Source organism: Barbus barbus, assembly GCF_936440315.1.
Source record: "Barbus barbus genome assembly, chromosome: 2".
Taxonomy (NCBI): Eukaryota; Metazoa; Chordata; class Actinopteri; order Cypriniformes; family Cyprinidae; genus Barbus; species Barbus barbus.
Window position 1 is genome coordinate 3,251,449 of NC_136730.1, and position 22,797 is coordinate 3,274,245.

Sequence of the window (22,797 nt, forward strand, 5' to 3'; positions counted from 1 at the left end):
AAATATACGACGCGACAATTTGGTTTATCTGTGTTCTTCAAGCCATGTCTGGTATCTTCATAATAATAAAGTATAATCATAATTAATTGACATTATTGTATAAAATATATTATCTGCCTCATTCTGTGACCAAAACCACACATAGGCTCACAAAAGGAAGTTATTTCAAACACTCGACTGATGCGGTTTACTAAAATCATGTAATTAATTGTCCTCTTTTGTTGGACAACACTTTGGGGCGTGCCGCTTTTTAATTGCACATACAGCGCTTGCAGAGATCGAGCAGCTTTTACTACTGTGATTTTATACATTTAATTAAAAAAAATCAAACTGCCTAATATTTTGATCGCAAATTGTAATAAAAATACATTAAGCTTTCAGCATGACGCGGGCCATAAAAAAATGCAGATGGGCTAAGCTACCTCGGCTTTAGGTGATTATGATCCATCATATAAGTGATATTTTAGATACAGAACGGCACATTTTACCAGTCGGAAACGATTAAATAATACGAAGACAAATACAAACCTTAATTTCACCAGAAAAAACGCTGAAGACAGTGTTTGAAAAAGTGCCGTCTAGAAGTCCTCCTGCTGACGATCCAAAAACCCGCGACAGATGACCCAAAAATTGGGTTGTTTTGACTCAGCAGCACTGCAGTACGATGGAGGATGGGCATGTTTGACTGTACGTGTACAAAAGGTGGTTTTCAGAAATGTATTACCAAATATTTAGCTGTAATGGACAGAAATCTCATTTTAATAATCTGAAAAGGCAAGGAATGCAAGTTTACATTACATCTCGTTGCATTTAAACACCTTCAACTTAATTGACTTAATGGACTTTGAAGTAAATTACTTCATATGACCTTAGTTAAGAAGAAACGTAAGGATTTGACCAAAGGGGACGTTTAAAACATTAAAAAAAAATAAAAAAAAGTTGAAAATGTATTTACTATCAGACCAGCGGGCATTATAAACCAGCAAAGCAAAACGAACGAAGCTGACGGCGCATTTGATGCCATGTAAACTTGACTGTTATCGCACATTTGTCTTTTTATAGCCCTCAGTATTATGTTATGTGTATAAATAGGTTAAAAAATGCATGTTATATGTATAAATATATTGATACGAACCTTATTTCTGCAAATATTACAGTGTGTGTGTGTGGCATCCACCTCCACCTCGAATTCAGTCAGCCCGCGCTGCGCTGAGCCTACTGAGTTGATTTGACCCAAGAAGCTGGGTTGATGCGTCTGGGTGGGGGAGGGGGTGTATTGATTCAACTCTCAGTAAAAATGACCCAGAAAATAACCCAGCGGTTGGGTTACAAAGAACTACCCCAAAACTACCCAGGACTGAGAAAATAACCCCCAAAAAATACCCAAATGGCTTAACCCAGCATTTGGGTAGAAAAAATAACCCAGGATTTTTTAGAGTGTGTATATGCAAGCAGTGGTGGAAAGAGTACTGAAAAAATATACTCAAGTAAAAGTACCATTACCCTCCAAAAAATGTAGTTTGAGTAGAGTAAAAGTACTTGTCCAAAAAACTACTTGAGTAAGAGTAAAAGAGTAGCCTATTTAAAAGTACTCATGAGTATTGAGTAGTGAGTACTGAGCTGTGGATCGGTGGTATATTTGTAGCAATAGCCAAAAATGCATTGTATGGGTCAAAATTAACCATTTTTCTTTTATGCCAAAAATCAGTAGGACATTAAGTAAAGATCATGTTCCATGAAAATATTTAGTAAATTTACTACTGTAAATACATCAAAACTTAATTTTTGATTAGTAATATGCATTGCTAAGAACTTCATTTGGACAACTTTAAAGACTATTTTCTCAATATTTAGATTTTTTTGCCCCCTCAGATTCCAGATTTTCAAATAGTTGTAATATTGTCCTATCCTAACAAACCATACAACAATGGAAAGATTATTTACTCAGCTTTCAGATGATGCATAAATCTCAATTTTGAAAAATTGACACCTGACTGGTTTTGTGGTCCATGGTCACATTTAAAAAAAAAAAAAAAAAAAAACAACGTTGTACATTCTGTAATTCACATTATCTTGTTTGTCGTAAAGAATGAAGAATATCTATCATCCAACAGTTTTAATTTTGACTGCCAACTCTTTAAAACGCATCAAAACAGCACAGAAACAGTATTCAGTTGAAGAAAAGATGAAAGTTATTCTCAGTACAATTATCCCCATTTAAATCATAAAGTTTGAAAAATAGATTTAAAATCATGTGTAAGGCCACTGAGAGCATGCTATTGTTGCACATACAATATTAATGTTTAGAACAGTGCAAATACAAACACCATTAGAAACTCATAGTTGAGCATCACACACCATGATATGGGTTCAAATGAGAGCACATTTCTCTCCAAAACGGAGCCAGTTTTAGCGTTTTGCAATAAAGAAATAAGAATAACTAAACTTGATCATTTATGTTACAATTTTAACAAATGCACATTGTTCTAGAAGGATGGCATCATGCCATACCTTTTACACATTTACTCGAATTGTTATGTTGAAAAAACAATTTGCAAGGAAAAATGCATTAAAGTATTTCTGGGGAAACTTTTTCAAAAGAAAACACAAACGCACGTCTCTTTGCTGAGCCGCGGCGGTCTCGGTGAATCAGCAGCGTGCACAACTGAATGGAACAAAAAGTGTTGAACTTGAAAATGGATTATGCGCGAGTGCACTTGCTAAACGGAGGCGGATTGTATAAAAATAGATAAATAATAATAAAAAGGTTTATTAATGAGCTGAGGTTTTATTACGTCACGGGCTGTCGCAGATGCAGTGTTTTAACGCCACCGGTCATCAATAAGGTGCAGATTGGTCCTCAATTTGAGTACATTATTTCAAATCGTTTTACAGTGTTTCCAACACACTTTTTCACAAACTCATCACGCACTCAAACTCATCAAAAGTCAACAAGTTCAACAAGCAACAACGACTTATCCAAGTGACTGCAGCAGAACGCACGCGAGAGAGACGAGGCAGCGCAGTGAGTGGGAATTTACCGAACTTGCACGCAATATCCGAAACCCCACACCAAATTTCAGGTTGTGTAGATAGGCAAGCATATATACAAATCATTTAGTAAGCAGAAATCCGAGATTTACCTTAACATATTAGATGACTGAATTGATGCTTGAAGAATGCACTTCCAGCAGCCATGATAAACAGCAGCTGGCGGTTAAAGTTTTCTATGCACATTGATTTGACGAAAGTCACGAGACCGATTACTAGCTCTCTATCCAATCACATTAAAAAGCATGTAACGACCACAAACGGAGGAAAATAGAGGAGTAAAAGTACCGATACATCACTTAAAATGTACTCAAGTAAAAGTACACAATTTTTAAACTACTCAAAAAAGTACAATTACTGATAAAAACTACTTAATTACTGTAACGTGAGTATTTGTAATTCGTTACTTCACACCCCTGTATGCAAGTGTTTTATGTATTGATAAGCGAAGTTTGATTGAAATCCTACGTGGCGCCTCATACGTCTGCGTCATTCTTTGAATTCATGTTTAAATAGTCGTTTTGAGCATTATAATGGCAGGGGAAACACTTATTTTATGTAAAATTCCAATCAAATTAGAAATAAATAATTGTAATTGTACTTAAGGGTTTTCCTTTAAACATATTCCAGTGAACATAGCAGCATGGGGAACAGCCGATCAGTCGTCATTATATGGCAGTGGGTGGGCTGCCCAGAATGCTCTGGATGGGTCGAGCTCCACCTGTTCTCATACAAACACACAGAGTGACCCGTGGTGGACGCTGGATCTGATGAAGACGTACAGAGTGATCAGAGTGACCATCACTAACAGACCCGAATGCTGTGCAGACAGGATAAACGGGGCAGAGATTCGGATTGGAAACCATTCTTCAGATCTTCTCAGCAACCCAGTGTGAGTCTCTCAGATATTCTTTAATAGCTACAGATTCTGGCCAGTTGGTCAGTAGGTAGGCCATATTCACTATTTGCAGGTGTTTAGACTATGTTAGGATAGAGTGGGGGAAACGCCCCCTTTAGTGTTTTTTGTTTTTTGTGTGAAACAAAAGTTGAATGTGTCCAGAATTATTTTAGTGACGGCATCTATATAAAAGACAAATTATGAAAAAATGTCCAGAGTTTATGTTATTAGATTTTTACCAAAAAATAATAATAATAATAACAATAAAATGAGTAATGGAGCGTTTTGCCCCATAGGTGGGGTAAATACCCCCCAGTCTGACCATGCTAACTGCCTAGCTAAAATGCTACCTGATGTTAACTTGAGCTCATTTTCAAATATAAGATCCAAATATTTTTATCCAGCCAACTTTTTGGAAAACATTAGCTGGAAAAACAAAGGATTTGATGTTCAGAACAGAGTAACTACATTAATTAAGCCTGAACATATTCTGAATATACAGTATACTGTGTGTGTGTGTAACATTATATCACCAGTGTAAGCTTCATGATGAACATTTCTACATCACTCTAGCCCATGTAGTCCATATTTACAACATAAATTAATTTAGACTTTATCTAGTGGTTATTTGAGAAAAAAACAGTATTTACCCCAAGGGGGGCGTTTTCCCCACTCTAATATTGGTACAAGACCACAAAATAAAATAAAACATCTACAGAAAGCAGCAAGAGTTCACTGGATTTGCCTGAAGGAATTCAAAATCACCTTATCCAAATCTTCAAGAAGCAAAACAATACATTGTCATATAAATAGTCAAAAACATTATTAATTTCAACCCGAACATCACTACAAATAAATTAAGGATTCGTCTGACTGATTCAAACCAGTCACTCTTGTCATAAGACTCATTTGTTGCTAAATTACATAAGTGTTCGTGTTGTGTTTATTGTTTTGCAACCAGCGTATGAGAACAACACTATACAAATACATGCATGCTGTTATTTTGCAGTACATGGTCATTTTATTTTATCACTACGGTGGCCGAGAGAGTTCAACGCGCTGCAACTTCAGACAACACATGCAAATAGAAAAAGCACCAGCAAATCTCGCAAACATCTTTATCAATTTCACAGCAGGTGCTGCAAATGCTCAATTCCCTCAGAGCACGAGACCATGCCTCCACTGATCACAGAATGAATTACCGTCACCTATAATCAAATACAACACTAAACATTGTTCTAGAATAAAGAAAATACTTGCATTACTACATTCCCTGGGTTCTATTACATAAAAAAAAAAAAAATATTACTCAAACACCGAGGAAAACATGTAGGTCAAGTGTTAAATGCATTAATATTGGTGGTTGCCTTGGTTACGAGAAGGTTAGTAACATGACATAAAAACAGCAACATTTTATTTTCTATGTATAATGTTTCATTTGTGTGAAATAAATAAATAAAAATAGTATAAAACATCAATATTATAAACTACATTCAGGGATAAGAGAAGAAAAATACAAATGAATAGTCATACTAATAACGATCAACAAAAACACAGGAGCGACTGACTCTTTCATCTTTCTCCAGGTGTGCTGTAGTTTCTACTATTCCAGCAGGAGCTACTTACAGCTACTCGTGTCGTGGGATGGAGGGACGTTATGTTACTGTCAATATTCCTGGAACTTCAAAGACTCTTACTCTCTGTGAAGTGGGAGTCTATGTGATTCCAGGTAATTCAGAGCTACTTAATAACTTGGTCTAAACACTTTCCAGGCCAAATTGACAATAAATAAAAAAAAGCTATTCTTACTTCATTACAGTAGTTTTTAGTATAATTCGCTCTAGTCGAGATCAGGTCCAATGACTTAACATATACTCAGACAGTGTTTGCATATTATTATGAATGGGAGAAAGCAAAATGCACTATTTGACAGAAGAAGTCCTGCCTTCTGAATAAAATGGGTGCCATGGGGAGGCCTAAGGGGAGCTGGCCCGGCCACCTCGGTCACTGTATCCCCTCACCTCTGGTGCTATCTCTGGAGTTGGTGCCCTGATTTTAGTCTGAGAGGCAGACTGCTGCCCTGGGAAGATCTCCCACTCAGAAGTATGAGATGGGGTGTGAGTGTGTGGGGGCTGTTAAATACATGGATTAAAAAGCTAAATGTTTTCATTTTGGTTCCTCCTTTTTTCGTTCAGGTTCAAGAATGAAATAAGAATGGAACAGAGTTTAGAGAATTCTAATAAACTTTGTTAATATTTTTGAATCTTCAAACTGCTAACACTTTATGGTTTTGAATTATGCCTTTACTTTATGACCAAAAATGAGAAATAGTGAATTTTTGCTCATGATTTTTTTCCATTGATATTGGAACTCATGTGGAGTACAACACCTTATAATAAATAATAGCTTCATATACATTGTGAATATGGAAACATTTGGATTCATGCCAAATGAGACAGGTAGGCTATGAGCCCAACTTTACTTATATTTTTGTCATTCTTGTTCTGTTCTGAATACGGTTAAATTGAAATTATTTTTGTAAAGTGAGGATAACTAAAAAGCTTGTGTTTATAATGTTGGTACAGCTGGCATTCAGAATGGAATAAAATGTGATCCAATGATTTATGTTTTATCTTTTTCTCTCAAAAATGTACAATTTATGTTCCCTATCTGTCAGTCACTATGAGTTGTCGTGACGACATTAGGGTTTACTCGGGAGACCAAATCATCTCTGAGCTTATGAGAAAATGTCAATGAAATTAGGCTAATGGATTTTGCATGCTGAGCCACTCCCCGTACATACAGGTATATAAGGTTGCAGCGTGCCGAGTGGTTGTATGAAAGCGGTTATACTCCACAAAGCCATCTGCTGTGTGTCGAAGGGCTGTTCTAGGTGGTGATAGGGTGTGAACAGTGGTATCCCTTTTCAGCAATTCCCCTGGGCGCTTCTACTAAAAGAAAGCGCAATCGCTGATGGCTTGCATCTTTTTTTAAAGATGCCACTTCATCTGTGTCTTCTTGGTTGTGGTTGTTTCCTGTCTTCTAATGACAACCACGGACAGTGGGTCTCATTCACTAATAAGTGCGTACGTTTTTCGTATTTATACGCACATTTGAACTTCTCACGAAAACTTTCCGCCTGTTAGTTGTTAGCTGCAATGTTAGCTGCTGGCTGATTCAATCCATGTTTTGTCACATTTGGGGATTCCTCACCCACATTCATTAATACTTCAATTTTGTTCTCAAGATGTATAGGGGGTGGTAGAATACCAGTGTTTACAAGTCTTGTCAAGCAATACGAGATATTTGTGACAATCTGATGTCTCAATCCTTTGTAGAAGTCTGTGGTAGTTCAGGCAGCAAGTAGATTCCACAAGAGGCATTTTCTCTCGTCTGTTAGAATGTAGACAGCAGTTTTTCCGTCTCCGGAATGTAAACTGCTGGCAGTAGGAGGCAAAGAGTTTTATTTTTCCAAAAACTGTATTGTTTGAGCACTGTGCTGATCTGCTGAAGTTAAAATCTTAGAGAGATATGAGAAAAGTACAAAATTAGGGAGCAAAGCGCAAAGCAATAAGCAAGAGTGTCCAAACAGTAGCAAAGCCGGATGTTCCTGCTAATCAATTTTTGTTAACCATAATGTGTTCTGCAACTCGTTTCCCCGAAGCCGTTCCACTGAGATAAATCACTGCACCTGTCATTATTAAAGCATTGATCAAATTCTTTTCTATGTTCGGATTGCCAAAAGTTGTGCAGGGATCGATCAGGGAACAAATTTTCTTTTGAAAGTGTTCAAATAAGTGTTTTAAACCTTGGCTATCACACATCGAATTTCGAGCATGTATCATCCTGAAAGTCAGGGTACTATGAAACATTTTCATCAAACGTTGAAGTCAATGTTAAGAAAGTATTGTCTGAGCTCTGGTAAAGAATGGAGTTACCCAAGTACTGTTTGCTGCCCGTGAAGCGACTCGAGAATCTATAGATTTTAGTCCTGCAGATTTAGTTTTTGGTCACACAGTACGAGGTCTGTTGAAAGTATTAAAAGATGGGATACTGAATAATAAAATGCTGGCTGAGGAGAATGTACTGGATTATGAACTTTTGTTTGCGAGTTGAAAAGTTTTGCTTGCGAGTGAAGCTGTGTGTCAGTGGGCGGTCTCTACGCAGCAGGATGAAAGGCCCTTTTCTATTGGCCATAATTCAGTTCACTAGTCACTGAATTTAAGATGTTAAATTAGTTACCTTACCCAGTAAAGGAGCGGTTGCTGGCAATTGCTGCTAGAAGCTCGCTCTTCTGTCAGACTGGCGTCAGTGGCGGGAAAGCGTAGTGGGCGTGGTCAACCTGTCACTTCAATCGAGAGTGGCCAATAGAAAAGGGCCTTTCATCCTGCTGCGTAGAGACCGCCCACTGACACACAGCTTCACTCGCAAGCAAAAATTTTCAACTCGCAAACAAAAGTTTTAGATCCGCAAAAAAAGACGGCAGGAAAGAGAGCAACATTTGTGGATTAGTGATGAAAAGTTTTTGAAGTGCACAAAGAAAAATATATATTTTTTAAAGATTTACACGCACTGCAAATTATTTTGTTTTCAATTACTTTAATTTTGAACCTTAAGAACACTTTTTTTGCAAACTTTTATTTTTTAATTGCAAAATAATTACTTTTGCTCTCAAGTACAGAATTTTTGTTTGAATAATAAAGACACAAAAATAATTTCATATATAGCAATACTGACGAACTTGCTGTTCTGGCAAGGGGCGGGGCAATACTGAAACACCATCTAAGCTGTTCACCAATCACAATGCACTGGGACAGCTAACCAATCACAAAGGAAGGCGGAACTAATCCAGCCGTTTGTGTCAGGCTGGGGAGAAAGGTATTGTAATGTAATGTAAATTATGTAAAAATAATGCGATTTTTGAACCACCAAGCATGAGAGCATGTTCTAATACACCCCCAAAACAAAATCAAGACTTTGTAAAAGAGCATAATAGGACCCCTTTAACTATTTGATGTAAATATGAGACATAAACTGAAACAGGGGTGTTTTTTCCCCATATCTTGAAGGAAAATATCATCTTTAGGGACATTCTAACTACATTCTCTAGGCTCCTTCACACAGTGAGTTGTTGCCCTGCCTCATATTTGTCATCAATCAACTGTATGAAATCTCATTTGACCCACATGGGTCTGGGGCGGGGCAAGTGCATTAAATGTGTTAATAACTTGAACTTGTTATTTTTCACCATAATTTATTAATCTAATAAACACATTAAATTCCCAGCCCTAATACACATTAATATCGCATTCAGTTTTTGTTTACATAATATATGTTTGTGTACTGTGTATATTTATTTTCTATATATAAATACAAACATATGCATGTATATATTTAAGAAAAAGATGTTGTTTATATATTAAATATATTTATAAATTATATGAATATACATATTTGCCTGTAAATACATGTAAATATTTTCAAAATATATACATGCATGTGCTTGTATTTATATATACACAATAAATATACACAGTACACACACATATATTATGTAAACAAAAAACTTTTATTCTGGATGCGAGTAATCGTTTGACAGCACTAATATATATATATATATATATATATATATATATATAATGTGTATACATTGTAGCAAATTAGCTCAAAAGGGACATATTTATAATTAATAATAACTGGCTATAAGAATATTTAGATCAGATCTTAGAATTAACTGTAGCAGAATCAATATTACAATGATGTAATCTGTTCGTCCACCGACAGTATAATCATTTATCAATTCTAGGAAAGATTATTTTCCTGGCCAAGAAATAATAACTTTCCTTTAATAATTTAAGATTTAATAACGTTTCATACAGTACTAGAATTAACTTAGCATGTAGCAAGATCAACATTCAGTGTCTCCGAATTGTGAACAGCACACAGAGGCAATCAATTGTGAATAAAATGAATTTAATAAATTAAACTACAGCTAACATACAACTAGATTAAGCAAAACTCATATATACAGAATGAAGGAAAGTAAGGAAAGAAAGAGAGAAGAAACAAAGAATGGCAGTATTTACCATCAATTAACCACAACCTAGTGAGACTCATCAGAGAATCAAAAATCACCTTAACAAAGGGGCCCAAACTTGGACCCGCATCTAACTAGTTGGAAACGATTACTTGCAATGGCTTTGTTGTTGAACAAGAGTCTGGATGCGGTAGAAAACAGAGGTTCTTGATGAGTTCAGTAGGAGTGAGCTGGAGGCTTTCGTCAGGTTCTTCTGAAGATTGTAGAGTCCACAGCAAATTGACGAAGTTACTTGAGGATAAAAACTGCCAGAAGGTCCGACTCAAGGGTGATGAGTCTTGGAAAGTGTGGCTCAAAGGGAATGAGCCATGATGAGTTTGGGTTAGGGCTTTTTAACGGTCCCTGGTCATGCCCATCTTTGGCAGATTGACCAATGTAGAGGTGTGAATTTTGAGCAGGAGAGGTTCCTTTGTCTCTTTCAATACCTTATTTGCATGGATTATGGTGGTCTGGAGGATTTGTCCAATATTAAGTCAAAGTATTGTACAAAGAGCATGTTATGTATAAGTTATGGTGACATAATATACACCATTAATCTGGGAATCAGAATACAGTCATTGTGATACCTGATATGCAAGGGAAAGTTATACTGCCTAAAACCTGATCGAACATCTTGATTGCATTCAAATGCTACAACATTATTATATATATACACACACACACTGGAGCTGACCCTGAATAAAATACCTGTGGTGAGTGGGGCGGGGCCGAGAGCCGTGGGAACGGAGCGAGGCCGGTGGAGTTAATGATAATGAGCGACACCTGCGACACTCACCGGTCTCGAGTCCCACGGAGGAGCTCCGGAAGGATAAAAGGAGGAGTGACGACAGTGGAAGACGAGAGAGGACCAGGCCTGGATATTATTTTATGTTTTGTGTGCGGCAGTCGTCCGTGAGGGGCTGCCGCTGTACTTTTACGTTTGTTTATTTTGATTATTAAATCGTTAAATGTTTGCCGGTTCCCGCCTCCTTCTTCCCGACCTACGAACTTTGTTACATTGGTGCCGAAACCCGGGAGGAAGGAGGGACACGCTGTCAGAGAGCCCTCGCTGCTGAGGGGGATCGCGGTGCTGAGGAGATCGGGCAGCAGGGAGTAGCGGGGACGGCCGCTGGCTGCCCGAGGCGACGGTGGTGCTGGAGCGATGGAACATCAGGTGGGACGGAAGACTCGCTGCCGTGCTCCTGGGTCGAGGAGGGGGGCTGCCGTCCGAGAGGGAGCGGAGGAGTCGGCGCCATTCGCCGAGTGGCCGTAGCCTGCTGCCATCCGCCATGATGGGGAGGAGCAGGGAATGGGGGACTCGCTGCCGGCTGCCCTCGACCGGAGGAGCCATCGCCGTCCGCCAGGAGGCGGAGCGTCGAGCCGTCCACCAAAGAGGTCCAGTACCATCGCATGGCACCGCGAGTGAGAGCCTCTCAGCTGGTTGAGGACCAACCAGCAGTGTGTCCGGGAACCGGACCGAATTTTTTTTTTCTCCTCTCTCCCCTCTCTCGTCTCTGTCACTCCTCATCCTTCCGTCTCCTTTTCTCTCGCCTCGTCTGTCCATACCCCCAGGTACGCCGCGGCCGCCCTGACGGGTCCCCCCCAGGAAGGGGGGGGGGAGTAGAGCGCAGTCTCGAGGGTACCCCCCGGCCTGCGAGGGGCGATGGGGGTATGTGGTGAGTGGGGCGGGGCCGAGAGCCGTGGGAACGGAGCGAGGCCGGTGGAGTTAATGATAATGAGCGACACCTGCGACACTCACCGGTCTCGAGTCCCACGGAGGAGCTCCGGAAGGATAAAAGGAGGAGTGACGACAGTGGAAGACGAGAGAGGACCAGGCCTGGATATTATTTTGTGTTTTGTGTGCGGCAGTCGTCCGTGAGGGGCTGCCGCTCTACTTTTACGTTTGTTTATTTTGATTATTAAATCCGTAAATGTTTGCCGGTTCCCGCCTCCTTCTTCCCGAATCTACGAACTTTGTTACAATACCCTATCGGCAACTGGCAAAGTCATCGTGTCACTGCAGCTGCCGTTACTTGCACATTCAGGTGGACAGGACTTGGTCTTGGATGCCTGAAATAGCTGCTTAGAGGCACCACAAACATGGTTGCTGAGTGAAAATATATTCCTTGAAAAGGAATTTGTCAAGACTTTACCAGTTTGGGCAGATCTGATAGAAATGCATTCATAGTCTGAAGAAAACCTAAAGCACATTCAAAGAGTATAAAATGAGCTGATTAAAACCATTTCTTGACACTTTGACATCTTACAGGTAATTTGGCAACAGGAAGAACCGTCACACAGTCATCAACCTATGACCTCTGGTTTGCTGAACAAGCCATTGACCTCGATCCAGGTTTCGTACAACCGTGGTTATCATGTTCCGCAACCACTGGTCAGGCTAACCCATGGTGGAGGGTGGATCTGCGTTATATTTACAGAATAAGTAGAGTTGTCATCACAAACAGACTGGACTGCTGTCCAGAGCGAATAAACGGAGCAGAGATTCACATCGGAAACTCTCTGGAGAACAACGGCAACAACAATCCCATGTGAGACCCTCTTTCTGTGGCTTAAGATCACTGAAAACACATATGAAGAAAGACTAGAAGTATAAATAATGGTTTTCTCTGTCTCTCTTTAGATGTGCTGTGATTTCTAGCATTCCAGCTGGTGTTTCCTCCACCTACACATGTAACGATATGGAGGGTCGATACGTGAATCTGTTCATTCCTGGAGATTCAAGGGTTCTTAATCTGTGTGAGGTGGAGGTCTATGGAGAAGGTGAGATCAAACAAGCAGATTTAGTGTTTTGGGAAACTATTAATGACTTTATTTTTTAAATATAAATTATTGATGGAAAATGTTAAGTTCAAGAGATGCATGCTTTCAACAGTCAATAATTCACTAAACCATGTCCATTCTTATTTAAAGTGAACCTGTATTTAATGTTATCTGGGTCTTTTTTGTTTTTTTTTCATAGATTTTTCAGGATCATTACACAACTTCTCATTGCATCCATTTAATCTTAAGAGATGCATTTGCACTAAATTGCTGTAGATACTTTACTTTACTTTACTTTACATTACTTTACTTTATTGTCTCTACAGAGGCCCTGGACAGAAATTCATATTTGACACTGGCATAAAAACACACATTATCCTCATAAAAAAATAAATAAAAATAAATAAATAAAAACACATATGAATACAAGGCACAATATATGAGTATGGTCAGAGTCTGCAACTGCCTCACTCTCCATAAATTGTTTAATCAGCTCTTGAATTGTACTCCTCTGGCCGATGATTCAATTTGTCTTGTTAATTACTCGTGTTATTTTTTATTTTTTATTTTTTTCTGTTTCAATGTTAAACTGCCACACCACGAAACTGTCGGTCCTCTGTCGTGTGTGTCTTGTGTTCCCGCTTCATGTTTCCTTATTTGGTTTGTTTCCTGTCCTCGCTTAGTGTGATTATTAGTTAATTCTTGTCCAGATGTGTTTGTCTCACTATCTATGATTATCCCTTGTATTTATAGTCCTGTCTGTTCAGTTTGATTTCGTTTGGTCTACTCGTTACTCCCCAGCGTTCCTGTCTGTCAGCCTTGCCTTGCCTTGCCTTGCTTGGATTTGATTAAAGACTGTTATTTTGAGTTACATCCTCATCTGCGTGTTCCTCGTTCATCCCTGCTGTGTGTTAATGTTAAATTGCTCTCCACAACGTCTCGGTTACGTATGTAACCCTCGTTCCCTGAAGAAGGGAACGGAGACGTCACGTCGGTGACCGACGAATTGGGATCTCGCTTAGAGAGACCAATCCCCTACGAGAGTATCTAAACAAGCCAATGGATATTGGCATGCGATTATTGCATCCAGCTGCCGCTAATCACAATGTGAGTATAAGTAGGCAGCGGGTGCAGCGCATATTCAGGTTTTCGCTGAGGAGCCGAGCCGGTGACCCGGCCGCTCAGCGGTGGTACAGCAGCCGTGGCGACGGGACGTGACGTCTCCGTTCCCTTCTTCAGGGAACGAGGGTTACATACGTAACCGAGACGTTCCCTATCAGTCGGTCACTCCGAGTCACGTCGGTGACCGACGAATTGGGATCCCTACCAAAAGGCCACGGGTACTGCCCCTTCCAGTGTCCTGTGGAAGCCTCCTGAGCCCCTATTTTTTGGCGCAGGTCAGGGCTACCGCAGAAGACCAGTTACTGCTGCCATGGCACTACCCACTCAGTAAGACTGGATAACACTGGGAAAACGTACCCGTTCTAGTTGGAACCGGACGCTACGGAAGCTCGCCCATCCCGTAGGAGGTTCGGAGCAATTACGCATATGATCAACCTTAGGCGCATATGGAGAATTAGAGGAAATTGTACCTCATGGAGATTGGCAGAAGACCTGCCGGGGAAACACGGGCTCTCAGGCTATACCGTGGACTATACACATATGGGGTCCAAAAAGGCCTTTCATATGGAACCCAGCCCTCTACCGGTTCTCATGGATTCAGCGAGTGAGGGCCTGGCGTCAGATGCTCCGCCACATCTGACTGCCGAGGGGACGGAGGAACTCGACAGGGTCTACAGTACGGACTCTCTGGAGCAGTTTTAGCAAGCCGACCCGAAAACGGAACCTCTCAGTGCTTCTACCCGTTTGAGGTGAGAACACAGGAGGAAACCGGTTCCACACGAAGGCTATAGAACCTAGCGAACGTGTTAGGGGTCGCCCAGCCCGCAGCTCTACAAATATCTGCCAGCGAGGCGCCACGAGCCAACGCCCAGGAGGATGCAACAGCTCTAGTAGAGTGAGCTCTCAACCTGAATGGGCAGGGCACACCCTGTACCTGATAAGCCAGGGTGATGGCGTCCACTATCCAGTGGGCCATCCTCTGCTTGGAGACGGACTTCCCCTTCTGCCGACCTCCGTGACAGACAAAGAGCTGGTCTGAGGTCCTGAAGCTTTGTGTCCTGTCAACGTAGCATCTTAGCGCTCGGATGGGACAAAGCAAAGCAAGGGCTGGGTCTGCCTCCTCCGAGGGCAGCGCTCGCAGGCTCACCACCTGGTCCCTGAAGGGAGTAGTGGGAACCTTGGGCACGTAGCCAGGCCGGGGCCTCAGGATTACCTGGGAGTCAGCCGGCCCAAACTCTAGGCACGAATCGTCGACCGAAAATGCGTGCAGGTCCCCTACCCTCTTGATGGAGGCCAATGCAAGCAGGAGCAGAGTCTTCATTGAAAGAAACTGCAGCTCAACTGACTGCAAAGGCTCAAATGGGGCCTGCTGTAGTGCTTTGAGCACCAGAGACAGGTCCCAAGAGGGTATAGAGGGGGGCCGTGGAGGATTTAACCTTCTTGCCCCCCTAAGGAACCTGATGACCAAGTCATGCTTACCCACCGACTTCCCTTCCACGGGGTCATGGTTGGCAGCAATGGCAGCCACATAGACTTTAAGGGTGGAGGGAGACAGCCTTCGCTCCAACCCCTGCTGCAAAAAGGAAAGCACGACTCTGATCGGGCACTTTCGGGGGTTTTCTCGGTGAGAAGAACACCACTCGACGAACAGGTTCCATTTCAAGGCGTAGGCCTGTCTCGTGGACGGCGCTCTAGCCGAAGTGATGGTGTCAACTACCCCTTGGGGTAGGTCACCTAGAACCTCCGCGTCCCGTCCAGGGACCAGACATGTAGCTTCCAGAGGTCTGGACGCGGGTGCCATAAGGTGCCCCGTCTCTGAGTCAGTAGATCCTTCCTCAGAGGAATCTGCCAAGGAGGGGCTGTCACGAGGAGCATTAGCTCTGAGAACCAAGTCCGAGTGGGCCAGTACGGCGCCACGAGCAGGACCTGCTCCTCGTCCTCCCTGATCTTGCATATTGTTTGTGCGAGAAGGCTCACTGGGGGAAACGCATACTTGCGAAGGCCCCGCGGCCAGCTGTGTGCCAGTGCATCCGTGCCGAGTGTTCCGTCGGTCAGGGAGTAAAACAACTGGCAATGAGAGGTTTCTAGGGACGCAAACAGGTCTACCTGAGCGGGTCCGAAACGTCTCCAAATCAGCTGGACCGTCTGGGGATGGAGTCTCCACTCTCCGGGGAGCGCAGCTCGTGACAGCTCGTCGGCTGCCCGGTTGAGCAAGCCCGGAATATGAATGGCACGAAGCGACCTCAGATGCTTCTGACTCCAGAGGAGGAGGTGGCGGGCGAGTTGCGACATGCGACGGGAGCGCAGACCACCTTGTCGGTTGATGTACGCAACGGTCGCAGTGTTGTCCGTGCGGACCAATACGTGTTTGCCTCGTAAGCGCCTTCTGAGACAGATCAAGGCCAGACGTACCGCTAGCAACTCTAGGCAATTGATGTGCCAGTGCAGTTGGGGGCCCGTCCAAACCCCCGACACTGCAAGCCAGTCGAACGTGGCACCACCGCCGGTGGTGGAGGCATCCGTGAAAACCACAGCATGCCTGGAGACCTGTTCCAGGGGCACTCCTGCCCGCAGAAACGAAAGGTCTGACCACGGGGTGAGGGTTCGGCGGCAGGCCGGTGTGACTTGGACCCGGTGAGTGCCGCGCTGCCACGCCCACCTCGGGACTCGGCCATGGAGCCAGTGTTGAAGCGGCCTCATATGAAGCAGCCCCAGCGGCGTGACTGCCGCTGCAGCTGCCATATGCCCCAGGAGCCTCTGAAATTGTTTCAGTGGGGCCGCTGTCCTGCTCTTGAACGCATTCAAGCAGTTCAACACCGACTGAGCACGTTCCTGCGTGAGGCGTGCTGTCTGACTGACCGAATCCAACTCCATACCGAGAAAAGAGATCCTCTGCGTCGGGGAGAGTTTGCTCTTTTCCCAGTTGACCCGAAGGCCCAACTGGCTGAGGTGTGAGAGCACCAAATCCCTGTGTTCGCACAACTGGTCCTGAGACTGAGCCAGCATGAGCCAGTCGTCCAGGTAGTTGAGAATACGAACGCCCTGTTCTCTCATGGGAACTAGGGCTGCCTCCGCAACTTTCGTGAAGACACGGGGCGACAGGGACAGCCCGAAGGGCAGGACCTTGTACTGATATGCCCGTCCTTCGAACGCAAACCGCAGGAATGGCCTGTGGCGCGGAAGGATCGACACATGGAAGTACGCGTCCTTCAGGTCGATCGCTGCAAACCAATCTCGGGGACGGACGCACCCGAAGATGCGTTTCTGCGTGAACATCTTGAACGGAAGCTTGTGAAGAGCCCGGTTCAAGAGACGCAGATCCAAGATCGGTCTCAACCCACCGCCTTTCTTGGGTACAATGAAGTAGGGGCTGTAAAACCTCGACCTCATATCGGCTGGAGGGACCGGCTCTATCGCATCCTTCGCCAGTAGGACTGCGATCTCCGCGCGCAAGACAGGAGCATCTAACGCTTTCACTGACGTGAAGTGGACGCCCCTGAACTTGGGAGGACGCCGGGCGAACTGAATCGCATAGCCGAGTCTGATGGTCTGGCGGAGCCAACGAGACAGACTGGGAAGCCCTAACCAGGCCCCCAGAAACCGTACAAGTGGCACCAGCGGGACCACTGACGTACCCGCGGCGGGGCAGCGAGGAGAAACGCAGGGACCGTGCTCGGGCGTCTCTTTGCCGGTCCGAAGCAGGGTCAGCGTGTGTGGAACACCAACCTGCGTTTTGGCAGAGGGTGCGTGGGTAGTACGGTTGACCGCACTCCCGAACCGCCCACAGCTGCTCACTGGCGAGAGAGGCGGGATAGTGTGGATCAAGACTGACTCGTCCACAACTTCCCGTCCCCTCGGGGGACCCAGAGATAGAGGAAACTGCTCTTTTGTCGAGTTTTTGGGTGCCACTGACCGAGAGGTCAGTGGCGGGGAAAAAAAGAAACAAAAGATTCTCCGCCCGGCCCTCCTCCGGGGGAGGGAGTGGTGCGTTCACCATCTCCCGAAGAGCATCCCCCCCCCATCTCCGGGTCGCCCGTCTCAGGGTCGCTTGCTCTTACGCTTACCACCAGGTTTGGCGGGGGCCTGGACGGGCGGGGCGGCTGCCCTGCGGCCGGCTCCACGGCGCTGCTTTGCTGGAGGCTGCTGCGTTTGCAGCGCGGGAGCGGGGGGCGGCGGCAGGCGGCCGCCCTCGGCGACGAGCAGGCTGAGGCGCTGCCACCGGCGGCCGGGTGGAGGCAGCAGCTGCACGCCGGGGCAGGATGTGCCTGATGGCCTCAGTCTGTCTCTGTGCAGCGGAGAACTGCTGGGCAAAGTTCTCCACTGTGTCACCGAAAAGGCCGGCCTGGGACAGAGGGGCATTCAAGAACTGTCTCTTTTCTGCCTCCCTCATGTCCGCCAGACACAGCCAGAGATGGCGCTCCTGGACCACCATAGTGGACATCGCACGGCCCAGAGACCGCGCCGTAACCTTCGTCGCCCGTAGCGCGAGGTCCGTGGCGGTACGAAGTTCTCTGAGAACTTCTGGGTCGTGACCACCCTCGTGCAGGTCTCTCAGTGCCTTAGCCTGATGGACCTGCAACAACGCCATAGCGTGTAAGGCGGAAGCAGCTTCACCACAAGCCGTATACGCACTGCCGGTCAGGGCCGACGAGTGCCTACAGGCCTGGGAGGGGAGCAACGGAACCCCACGCCAAGTGGTAGCAGTAGTTGGACACAGTTGCATCGCAACTGACCGCTCCACTGACGGGATGCCCGCATACCCCCGCGCTACCCCACCATCAAGGGTGGTGAGGGAGGACGAACCACCAGACCGGTTTCGGGCAGTGAAAGGTGCCTTCCATGATCTAGTGAGCTCATCATGCACCTCCGGGAAGAAAGGCACCGGGGTGGGGCCCTGAGAACCAGCGCGAGCCACCCCGAGAAACCAATCGTCCAACCTAGAGGGTTCGGGACGCGGTGGAGGATTCCACTCGAGCCCGACCCTTTCGGCGGCCCGGGCAAGCATAGCCACCATCTCTGGATCCGAATCCGGAACCGTTGACCACCCAGAGGGTGGCAACGGTGCCGAATCATCATCCCCAGAGTGGTCAGACTCACCCTCCGATGCAGCGATTGACATCTGGTCGTCGAGGGGAGCACCAAAGGATACAGCTGGTACTCCATGAGAGGGTCCAGCATGCTCCCTTGGCAGCTCCACAGGCTGCGAAGTGCCGGTGGCAAAAAGAACCCCCCCCGAGGGGAATTCCTCACTGTCACCGTAAGACCAGTCCGGCCACTGTCAGAGGTAGTGGTCCCTCGGCTGCCGCCAGGGGGAGCCCTAGATCTAGGCAGGGGCACGGGCACTCCGCCCCTTTGCAGGAAACGGAGCCTGGTCCGCAACTCCGCGATGTTCATACTCCCGCAGTGAGAGCATGACTCATCCACGAAAGCTGCCTCAGCGTGATCAAAGCCCAGACACGAGAGGCAACGATCGTGACCATCACCCGGCGCCAGGTAACGACCGCATCCAGAAACGCACGGGTGGAAAGGCATCTTGAAAAAGACGCATCTTTAAAAAGACGTTCCACCCGTGAATGCTCTTTTAGAGAAAAGCACTCTTTTAGTGTGCTGAAGCGCACAGGGGAGATGGCCGCTTGCAGCACGATCAGAGGGTAGTGCAATCCGATGTGTGCAACCCACTCGACAAAGGGAGACCACCACCGCTGACGCGCCGTCACACCAACACACTGACTTGCAGACACTTTGAAGAGTTGGTCAGGAGCAGAACGAAGAACGCTCGGCTCCGAAGCGAAAAGCTGAATATGCGCTGCACCCGCTGCCTACTTATACTCACATTGTGATTAGCGGCAGCTGGATGCAATAATCGCATGCCAATATCCATTGGCTTGTTTAGATACTCTCGTAGGGGATTGGTCTCTCTAAGCGAGATCCCAATTCGTCGGTCACCGACGTGACTCGGAGTGACCGACTGATAGGGAACAATGCTTACAAAGTTTGAAGAATTGGTAATTCCTGTGTAATGTTTATGTAAAATGGTGCACTTTATTTTACAGTCCTATTTCCACATAACTTTGTAAGCACTGTTGTGGAGAGCAATTTAACATTAACACACACTTATTTGTAAGTACTACATATTTACCACCTGTACACCAAGTACAATATGTGTCTTGTTTGTTACCACATAATAGCAAATTTTTCCATAGGTGCTACACATTTACCATGTACATATCATTACCATGTACAGTAATGTGTCTTATTAGTTACTATATACGGATACTGTAAGGACCTGCCTGTTTGTACCCACTTGTCCGTAAGTACTACATATTTACCATGTATATACATTAGTAAGTACAGTAAAGTATCTAATTAGTTACCATATACAGGCACTACCTGTAAGTGACGGTTCTTACCCACACTTGTCTGTATGTACAAACTAATTACCATGCATGTACGACTGTTAAGTGTAGCGGTGTTTCTTATTTGTTACCATGTACATACACTGCACCTTGTTTTACCGCTCATTTGCGTGTAGGTACAATATATTTACCATGTATGTACCAGCGAAGTACACGTACTGTAAAATAAAGAGCTACCATTAATTCTGTCAGGATATTGTTATTCGCAGTTTCTACAAAAGTATCAAATCGTGAGTAAAACACATTTAAATGATTAACTATTAATTATTAAGCTATGGGGGTCATTGCCAAACAATTGTTTGTTTCTGTTGTCTAACCATCACTATATTTAATCCTCTCCATGTATCTCTGACATTACCAGTTCTGAATTTCTTCTCAACTCTCCTTTTATACTGTCTTTGCGCCTCCCTTATTTTATGTTTCTTTATTTAGCTCTTTTACTCACTCTTTTACCCTGTGAGTTTCATTCTTTAAAAAAGCCATTCCCTTCTTATTTATAAATTGTTTAAGACCTTTGTTAATGCAGGGTTTGTTATTTGGGAATATTCTAACCTTTTTAGTTTGAAACACAGTCTTTGAACAAAAATTTATGTAACTTTAATGTAACTGGTAATGTGTCGTTCGACAGCTCAAGATCTACACAACAATTAATATCATTAAAGAACAAGTCCCAATTAGTGCTCTCAAAACAGTCTCTAAGGTTTTCCACTGAGTCCTTGGTCAATGGCTGAACCTGTTGGATGACAGGTTTAGCCCTTTTTAACATTTGTCTGTATTTTGGAAGAAGGTAGATGACGTTATGGTCTGCGCGACCTAATGGTGGATGTGACCTCAATACATAAGCACCGTCCACATTACCAAAACACTTAATCAGAATTTTACCCAGCCTCATCGGACAAGTTATATAAGGCTCCAAATTCTGCAAAAATGTGGACAGTTGTTACAATCACTGAGGAGAAACACTGGATCATCCACTGAGTTAAGTCGTGACGTATTGTCAAGTATGGTGACCCATACTCGAAATTGGTGCTCTGCGTTTAACCCATCCAAGTGCACACACACAGCAGTGAGTAGTGAACAAATGCACACACACACACACACGCACACACGCACACACACGCTGCGGCGCCCGGGGAGCAATTGGGGGTTCGGTGCCTTGCTCAAGGGCACCTCAGTTGTGGTATTGAGGGTGGAGAGAGCGCTGTACATTCACCCCCCCACCTACAATCCCTGCCGGCCAGGGACTCGAACCCGCAACCTTTGGATTACGAGTCCGACTCTCTAACCATTAGGCCACGACTTCCCCCCATTTGTGCAGCACCTTGTTATAACTATCAGCAATGCCGTCTGCGGCAAGTGTGAAGTTTGGCCCAGGTACATAGACCAGGATAACAGTAATTTGTCCGAACTCTCTGAACAATGTGGTCTAAATGAAAGAGACAATTCATAATCAGTTGAACAGTAGGTCCCATGTACCATAAAATTTGTTGCCCAGCGGTCGCTGACAAACATACATAGTCCTCCTCTGATGGTTTTGGATGATTTCTGGCTATCGTGGTCCAGTCGATTTAACAAATATCCCTCGAGGCTTATATAGTCAGACTCTGTTAACCATGTTTCAATAATGCAGAGCAGATTCCTTCTCTTGTAATCTCAATGATATTTCATTAATGCTGAGAGCTCAGGCATTTTGTTCTTGAGTGAACGAACATTAGTCAGAGTTACTGTGGGCAGGTGAAAGCGGCTGCAGTGTCGTTTGAGTCTATTCCGAATTCCTCCTCTAGCTTTTTTTTTTTTTTCCTTTTCCTCCACGTTGTTTGTGGGGAAGAAATAATTTTGACGGGGACATCACAAAGATAATTCGGCGGGAGTTTCATTTTATATCAAAGACTCAGTAAATCATCACAGCTGTAAATATCAGTCCGTTGGTTTTCAAACTTCCCGACTCCACTTCAGCTTCGAGTGTAAGAATACTGCACATTTTAAACTCCAGATCCAGACCAAAATAAATTTAAAAAGCATATTTTCAAAAGCCTATAGATGAAATAGCATAAAAACAAACAAACTTAAACATTTACATTTTACATTTACATTGTTATGTAGCAGACGCTTTTATCCAAAGCGACTTACAAATGAGGACTATAGAAGCGATCAAAACCAACAAAAGAGCAATGATATGCAAATGCTATGACCTTCATACAGTACACATAGCAAGTGTTTTTTTTGCTTGTTTTTTTTTATATAAAGAAAACAAGTAGATAAAATTAAAAAAAAAGTTAGTTTGAGGGTCAGATAGATACAAAAAAAGACTAATAAATACAAAGAAGACAGATAGATAAAACAGAATTAGAATACAGAGTGCTAGATTTAGAGGTTCAAATAAAGATGGAAAAGATAAGGACTCAGCTGCTTGGATTGAGTTGGGCAGGTCATTCCACCAGGAGGGAACAGTT

General features: G+C 44.2%; 1 protein-coding gene across 1 annotated transcript in view; it reads left to right on the forward strand.

Annotated features, from left to right (window-relative positions):
- The window catches only part of LOC306876854 (uncharacterized protein), a gene marked incomplete at both ends in the record, with an annotated part of 45,399 nt that overhangs the window by 13,098 nt on the left and 9,504 nt on the right, over positions 1 to 22,797 (forward strand). Inside the window, 4 exons of the mRNA XM_079428286.1 lie at positions 3,682 to 3,943; positions 5,536 to 5,678; positions 12,295 to 12,574; positions 12,667 to 12,806. Of these exons, the coding sequence (XP_079284412.1) occupies positions 3,682 to 3,943; positions 5,536 to 5,678; positions 12,295 to 12,574; positions 12,667 to 12,806 (825 nt within the window). The remainder of the gene's footprint in view (positions 1 to 3,681; positions 3,944 to 5,535; positions 5,679 to 12,294; positions 12,575 to 12,666; positions 12,807 to 22,797) is intronic.